Source organism: Pleurodeles waltl, chromosome 8 (assembly GCF_031143425.1).
Source record: "Pleurodeles waltl isolate 20211129_DDA chromosome 8, aPleWal1.hap1.20221129, whole genome shotgun sequence".
Classification (NCBI taxonomy): Eukaryota; Metazoa; Chordata; class Amphibia; order Caudata; family Salamandridae; genus Pleurodeles; species Pleurodeles waltl.
The window spans coordinates 633,187,855-633,196,311 of record NC_090447.1 but is presented as its reverse complement, the minus strand read 5'-3'; the positions used below and the strand labels follow the sequence as shown (position 1 = coordinate 633,196,311).

At 44.7% G+C, this 8,457-nt stretch overlaps 1 protein-coding gene and 1 long non-coding RNA gene across 2 annotated transcripts in view; one reads left to right on the top strand and one right to left on the bottom strand.

Annotated features, from left to right (window-relative positions):
• Window positions 1–2,798, bottom strand: part of MBTPS2 (membrane bound transcription factor peptidase, site 2) — a 417,557-nt gene extending 414,759 nt beyond the window's left edge. The window contains exon 1 of the mRNA XM_069204735.1: window positions 2,596–2,798. Within this exon, the coding sequence (XP_069060836.1) occupies window positions 2,596–2,670 (75 nt within the window). The 5' untranslated portion in view covers window positions 2,671–2,798. The remainder of the gene's footprint in view (window positions 1–2,595) is intronic.
• LOC138250185 (uncharacterized) overlaps window positions 753–8,457 on the top strand; it is a 47,009-nt gene continuing 39,304 nt past the window's right edge. Inside the window, exon 1 of the long non-coding RNA XR_011194901.1 lies at window positions 753–829. This is a non-coding gene — a long non-coding RNA (uncharacterized lncRNA). The remainder of the gene's footprint in view (window positions 830–8,457) is intronic.

Below are 8,457 nucleotides of genomic sequence, written 5' to 3'. Positions count from 1 at the left end.
AAAAAAAGGACGCAAATTTGGCTTGGTTAGCTTATGTGGACAAAAAATTATGAGGGCCTAAGCGCGAACTGCCCCAAATAGGCAAAAAAAGGCCCGGCACAGGAGGGGGAAAAGGCCTGGCAGCGAAGGGGTTAAGGGGCTACTTGTTTTTTTCCTATCTTGCTGTTGTTACAATGTGGATGCTTCAGGATGAGCTGCTTGAATTTTATTGCATCATTCATCCCTCCCACCTCCTCCCCCCAAGCCAGAAAAGACCCACTGTTGTGCTCTCATTGGGACTGCACCATTCCTGCCTGTCTTTCCTGTGCCCTCCCCCGACTTCACAGCCGCTGGGCTTCATGTTCAAGCATGGTGGCGCAAGCTGTAGAACTGGTAAGCATTTCATCATCACAGCACCTGCTTCACAGCTGTCACACTTCATCTTTAAACGGCCATTAAGTGGGCCCCGCGATGATGAAATACTGACGAGTTCTACATCTCACGTTATGTTTATGGTGCATATTTAAACACACTCGTACATTACAGAAACAAAAGAAAGGCCATCATGCTTAGACATGAAGCACGGGGGCCCTGAATCACTGCAAACATGGCGTGAGTTCGCATTTATCCTGCCTTTCTGAGATCCTGCCTACTTCAGGGAATAAATGGTGTTCACACGTAACTATGAGGAATGCTATGTTTGCGTGTGGCAAACCTTTGATTTCCAAGCTGGGCAGGAAGTGACGTACCAGTGAGCTGGGTATGCGGAAGTGTTGTTATTCTGCATCACTGGGGCCATGGCTGCACCGGACCGGTTGACGTTGCCAGAATTCTTAACCTTTTGTCTAAGGTCTGTATAGATTCTAACATACATAAATATATTCCCCGAAATTACAAAATTCAGATATGTAATGGTTACAAAACATAAGTCCCCTCCACCTGGGTAATATGTCTGTTAGGTTTCCCAAAACAATTGTAACTCAACCCCCCCCTTGTCATTACTCGTGCACTATCATAATCAGTGGCATTACCACCCTATGTAACCATATGTGCTAAGCAAATGCCAAATGTTGTACAAGATCCCCAGTCGGCAACAAAAGTTGAAATAATTCCTAAATGCCTTCATAATGGATGCTTACAACGATGACTAGACAGTCTCTATTGCGGACTAATGCGTATACTTCCTTCCATCAAGTGACTGAGCTGTGCTTCAACAGCCGCCCACTTTACCGACCCTCCCATGCCCATGAATGATCACACTATTATGTGTAGCACAGAGAATGCGTGTTCTATGCTGTGCTGGCCCCTCTGTAACACCTTGTGTCAAAAATAAGGATATTCAGTCCACTGTCATACTCCAGCGGATAACTGCACCGCTGTGTATGTGTGTATTTGATTAGTAAATACTATATGGGTTGCAATAATTATGTATTTAGCAGTGGGTAGTTTTGCTTTCTGTGAATGGCCCGTTCGAAGTTGCCATGCAATCTGTGTGGTCAGTCAGCTCTGTATAGATGACCTACTAATCATTTCTTGGACCCCGATAGCCTAATAGTCTGGTGATTAAGCAATTGTTTCTGATTTTTCTCTCAAAGAATGGTCGTTTTATGTCTCTCCGAGGTGGCTGGCGAGTACTTGCCTAGAATTCTGATGCGTTATGGTGGTCACTGAACATTTTGAGTCATATTGGAATTGTTGGTGAATGTTCATTTGCTTCCAGTTAAAGAGTCCAGCACTTTAATTACTGGAAGGGCTCCAGGGTCATTCCTGGATAACATCACTTTTCTAAGACTGTTGAAATGGTCGGCCTCTTTACTCCCAACGGCCTTGGGTTGATTAAGCAATTTATTTTTCCTTCAGTGCGCAGATATATGATGTGAGGGAGCCTTCAATGTATTTTTGTTCTATTTTATTATAACAGTGTCAACTTAGCTCATGGCGTTTAGATTAAATGTTGGACCTTGAGCATACAGTGTCTCTCATTTATCTCCTGGTGTTGGTTCCAAATGGGATTATGCCTTACTCAAGAAAGCGATGTAAGGGAGAGAAAGCTGGGTGTTCTGACTTACCAATAATAAACGTGCCATGTACAGTCTGTAATATATTAGGTGAAATGTGCCTTTCTGGTTTTTTACTTCGTTGTATGATTTTTCAGACCTCTCTGGATGTGAAAACCCCATCTTCATGTGCAATCCAACGTCCAAAGCACTTTCTTATTTTGGATCTTTTTGATTCTATGGTCACGTCGGTAGCTCCTTCATTCTAAGTCCTCTAGGCAGTGCTGCAGCTGTGTCTCTGTACCCAGTGGTAATTCCCCATTCTTAATCATCTGGACAGTGCTGCAGATGCGTCTTTGTTCATACATTCCCTACACTACAAACCAAAATAAACAGGTAAAAGACATTGTCATTAACAACGCCAATAGCTTTAACTCCACAAACGCGATACCTATTGCATTTCAAATGCTTGCTCTCCAATTCCAGCACGGAGTATCACATAGTTTTCGGAGCAGTCATATGGTCAGTGTTTTGTGTACGCCTATTGCCCCTCCCTCCATTAGATTACCCTGCGCAGCACAGCTAGCTGCAATCTCACGTTCTCCTCCCATTTCCTTACCTTAAAAATCGTGTCCGTCAAATAAATGATACACCAACTCCCTAGCACCAGCACTGCCAGCGGGATCGGAATCATACCCTACAGCAGCAGTATCTTTCCTCGGCAAAACGAAAGCAGCAAGCAAGCGGAACGAAAATTCTCCGGAACCTCGACTGTCATGACCCCACTTTACCGCCGGATGCTATTTTGAAAGTACATACTTGGCGGCAGCTGGTACGTTTCCTTATTGTGTCACACAAAACCAATCCCGGTCAGCGTGCCCCTGTGTATTACTAAGTCGGCCATCTTGAAAGTTGACAGAAGTTGTTGGGAAAAGCCGTGATCTGCTTAAGAAAAAGTCCGACGTGAACTTGATATGACATATTGTATGTACTTACGTGGGTTAAAATATACATTTTTTTATGTATAACGTATGTAAATATTTATAAATCATGTTGTCTTTCTGACTTTGATCGCTTATGTAAATTAAGTTCGCTACGCCCCTGGTTAGAGAGACCAATAATGTGATTCGTGCCTTGATGTATTTAGGAACTGTTCTATACTACTTTTTATATCTTCGTGTTCTCCTAGGAACGCCTCTTCACTGTCGATGGGCTTTGTGCATTACCCCTTCGCCGCCGAAGAAGAGCAGCATCCTTCTTTGAGCACTTCCAGACAACTTTAACCCCTTCGCTGCCAGGCCGTTTCCCCGCCTGTGCCAAGCCTTTTTTTGGCTATTTGGGGCAGTTAACGCCAAATTTGCGTGTTCTAGTGGTACCTAGGCTTTGTGGGTTCCCCTGAAGGAGACCAGGAAATTAGCCAAAATGCAGTGAAAAATTTCGTTGTTTTAAAAAAAAAAAATGGTAAAAAAGGGCTGCAGAAGAAGGCTCATGGTTTTTTTCCCTGAAAATGGCATCAACAAAGGGTTTGCGGTGGTAAGATTACCATCTTCCCAGCTTTCAGAAACAGGCAGACTTGAATTAGAAAACCCCATTTTTCAACACAATTTTGACATTTTACTGGGACATACCCCATTTTTACAATTTTTTGTGCTTTCAGCCTCCTTCCAGTTAGTGACCAAAATGAGTGAGAAACCAATGCTGCATCCCAGAAAGCTAAACATTTCTGAAAAGTAGACAAAAATCTGAATCCAGCAAGGGGTCATTTGTGTAGATCCTACAAATGTTTCCTATAGAAAATAACAGCTGAAATACAAGAAAAATTGAAATTGAGGTGAAAAAAACAGCAATTTTTCTCCACGTTTTATTCTGTAACTTTTTCCTGTGATGTCAGATTTTTGAAAGCAATATACCGTTAGGTCAGCTGGACTCTTCTGGTTGCGGGGATATATAGGGCTTGCAGGTTCATCAAGAACCCTAGGTACCCAGAGCCAATAAATGAGCTGCACTTTGCAATGGGTTTTTATTCTATACCGGGTATACAACAATTCATTTGCTGAAATATAAAAAGTGAACAATAGGTATCAAGAAAACCTTTGTATTTCCAAAATGGCCACAAGATAAGGTGTTGAGAAGCAGTGGTTATTTGCACATCTCTGAATTTCGGGGTGCCCATACTAGCATGTGAATTGCAAGGCATTTCTCAAATAGACGTCTTCTTTACACAATGTCTTACATTTGGAAGAACAAATTGTAGAGAAAGACAAGGGGCAATAACACTTGTTTTGCTAATCTGTGTTTCCCCACGTCTCCCAGTAAAAATGGTACCACACTTGTGGGGGTAGGCCTAGCGCCCATGACAGGAAATGCCCCAAAACACAACGTGGACACATCACATTTTCACAAAGAAAACAGAGCTGTTTTTTTGCAAAGTGCCTAGCTGTGGATTTTGGCCTCTAGCTCAGCCGGTACCTAGGGAAACCTATCAAACCTGCGCAGTTTTGAAAACTAGACACCGAGCGGAATACAAGATGGGGTGACTTGTGGGGCTCTGACCAGGTTATGTTACCCAGAAACCTTTGCAAACCTCAAAATTTGGCCAAAAAAACACTTTTTCCTCTCATTTCGGTGACAGAAAGTTCTGGAATCTGAGAGGAGCCACAAATTTCCTTCCACCCAGTGTTCCCCCAAGTCTCCTGATAAAAATGGTACCTCACTTGTGTGGGTAGGCCTAGCGCCCACGAAAGGAAATGGCCCAAAACACAACGTGGACACATCACAGTTTTCCACAGAAAACAGAGGTGTTTTTTACAAACTGCCTACCTGTGGATTTTGGCCTCTAGCTCAGCCGGCACCTGGGGAAACCTAGCAAACTAGCACATTTTCGAAAACTAGACAACTAGGGGAATCTAAGATGGGGTGACTTGTGGGGCTCTGACCAGGTTCTGTTACCCAGAATCCTTTGCAAACCTCAAAATTTGGCCCAAAAAACACCTTTTCCTCTCATTTCAGGGACAGAAAGTTCTGGAATCTGAGAGGAGCCACAAATTTCCTTCCACCCAGAGTTCCCCCAAGTGTCCCAATAAAAATGGTACCTCACTTGTGGGGGTAGGCCTAGCGCCCGTGACAGGAAAAGCCCCAAAACACAACGTGGACACATCATATTTTCACAAAGAAAACAGAGCTGTTTTTTGCAAAGTGCCTAGCTGTGGATTTTGGCCTGTAGCTCAGCCCGCACCTAGGGAAACCTATCAAACCTGCGCAGTTTTGAAAACTAGACACCTAAGGGAATCCAAGATAGGGTGACTTGTGGGGCTCTAACCAGGTTCTGTTACCCAGAAACCTTTGCAAACCTCAAAATCTGGCCCAAAAAACACTTTTTCCTCTCATTTCAGTGACAGAAAGTTCTAGAATCTGAGAGGAGCCACAAATTTCCTTCCACCCCGCGTTCCCCCAAGTTTCCTTATAAAAATGGTACCTCACTTGTGTGGGTAGGCCTAGCGCCCACGAAAGGAAATGGCCCAAAACACAACGTGGACACATCACATTTTTTCACAGAAAACAAAGGTGTTTTTTACAAAGTGCCTACCTATGGATTTTGGCCTCTAGCTCAGCCGGCACCTGAGGAAACCTAGCAAACCAGCGCATTTCTGAAAACTAGACACCTAGGGGAATCCAAGATGGGGTGACTTGTGGGTCTCTGACCAGGTTCTGTTACCCAGAATCCTTTGCAAACCTTAAAATTTGGCCAAAAAAACACTTTTTCCTCTCATTTCATGGACAGAAAGTTCTGGAATCTGACAGGAGCCACAAATTCCCTTCCGACCAGCGTTCCCCCAAGTCACCTGATAGAAATGGTACCTCATTTGTGTGGGTAAGCCTAGCGCCCACAAAATGAAATGGCCCAAAACACAACGTGGACACATCAAATTTTTTCACAGAAAACAGAGGTGTTTTTTACAAACTACCTACCTGTGGATTTTGGCCTCTAGCTCAGCCGGCACCTGAGGAAACCTAGCAAACCAGCGCATTTCTGAAAACTAGACACCTAGGGGAATCCAAGATGGGGTGACTTGTGGGTCTCTGACCAGGTTCTGTTACCCAGAATCCTTTGCAAACCTCAAAATGTGGCCAAAAAAATACTTTTTCCTCTCATTTCGGTGACAGAAAGTTCTGGAATCTGGGAGGAGCCACAAATTTCCTTCCACCCAGCGTTCCACCAAGTCTTCTGATAAAAATGGTACCTCACTTGTGTGGGTAGGCCTAGCGCCCACGAAAGGAAATGGCCCAAAACACAACGTGGACACATCACATTTTTTCACAGAAAACAGATGTGTTTTTTACAAAGTGCCTACCTGTGGATTTTGGCCTCTAGCTCAGCCGGCACCCGAGGAAACCTAGCAAACCAGCGGATTTCTGAAAGCTAGACACCTAGGGGAATCCAAGATGGGGTGACTTGTGGGGCTCTGACCAGGTTCTGTTACCCAGAATCCTTTGCAAACCTCAAAATTTGGCCAAAAAAACACGTTTTCCTCTCATTTCAGGGACAGAAAGTTCTGGAATCTGAGAGGAGCCACAAATTCCCTTCCACCCAGCGGTCCCCCAAGTCTCCTGATAAAAATGGTACCTCACTTGTGGGGGTAGGCCTAGCGCCCGCGACATAAAAAAGCCCTAAAACACAACGTGGACACATCACATTTTCACAAAGAAAACAGAGCTGTTTTTAGCAAAGTGCCTAGCTGTGGATTTTGTCCTCTAGCTCAGCCGGCACCTAAGGAAACCTATCAAACCTGCACAGTTCTGAAAACTAGACACCTAGGGGAATCCAAGGTGGGGTGACTTGTGGGGCTCTGACCAGGTTCTGTTACCCTGAATCCTTTGCAAACCTCAACATTTTGCCCAAAAGACACATTTTTCTCTCATTTCGGTGACAGAAAGTTCTGGAATCTGAGAGGAGCCACACATTTCCTTCCATCCAGCGTTCCACTAAGTCTCCTGATAAAAATGGTACCTCACTTGTGGGGGTAGGCCTAGCGCCCACGAAAGGAAATGCCCCAAAACACAAAGTGGACACATCACATTTTTTTCTCAGAGGTGTTTTTTCCAAACTGCCTACCTGTGGATTTTGGCCTCTAGCTCAGCCGGCAACTGGGGAAACCTAGCAAACCAGCGCATTTTTGAAAACTAGACACCTAGGGGAATCTAAGATGGGGTGACTTGTGGGGCTCTGACCAGGCTCTGTTACGCTGAATCCTTTGCAAACCTCAAAATGTGGCCCAAAAAACACATTTTCCTGTCATTTCGGTGACAGAAAGTTCTGGAATCTGAGAGGAGCCACAAATTTCCTTCCACTCAGCGTTCCCCCAAGTCTCCCGATAAAAATGGCACCTCACTTGGGGGGGTAGGCCTAGTGCCCGCAAAAGGAAATGCCCCAAAACACAATGTGGACACATCACATTTTTCCACAGAAAACAGAGGTGTTTTTTACAAACAGCCTACCTATGGATTTTGGCCTCTAGCTCAGCTGGCACCTGGGGAAACCTAGCAAACCAGTGCATTTTTGAAAACTAGACACCTAGGGGAATCTAAGATAGGGTGACTTGTGGGGCTCTGACCAGGTTCTGTTACCCAGAATCATTTGCAAACCTCAAAATCTGGCCAAAAAAACACTTTTTCCTCTCATTTCAGTGACAGAAAGTTCTGGAATCTGAGAGGAGCCACAAATTTCCTTCCACCCCACGTTCCCCCAAGTTTCCCGATAAAAATGGTCCCTCACTTGTGGGGGTAGGCCTAGCACCCGTGAAATGGCCCAAAACACAACGTGGACACATCACATTTTTTCACAGAAAACAGAGGTGTTTTTCACAAACTGCGTTCCTGTGGATTTTGGCCTCTAGCTCAGCCGACACCTGGGGAAACCTAGCAAACCAGCGCATTTCTGAAAACTAGACACCTAGGGGAATCCAAGATGGGGTGACTTGTGGGGCTCTGACCAGGTTCTGTTACCCCGAATCCTTTGCAAACCTCAAAATATGGCTCAAGAAACACATTTTCCTCTCATTTCAGTGACAGAAAGTTCTGGAATCTGAGAGGAGCCACAAATTTCCTTCCACCCAGCGTTCCCCCAAGTCTCCTGATAAAAATGGCACCTCACTTGTGGGGGTGGGCCAGGTGCCTGCAACAGAAAAAGGCCCAAAACTTGTAGAGATTGAGGGGATAGCACAGCGAGTTGATAAGCATATATTTTTCTTTTATGCATCTTTTAGGCTGACTCTGCTTTGGGGACCCATGCAAGTGAGTTATCATTTTACTTGGGGGACTGAGGGGAACACTAGGTGGTAGGAAATTTGTGCCGCAGCGGTTATCCTACAAAGAAAAGTGAGGAAAATATGATTTCTTATGCAAATTTGGAGGTTTGCCGAGGAGTCTGGGTAAGAAAATGTTGGGGGATCCAGGCAAGCCACACCTCCTTGGAGTGTCGGTT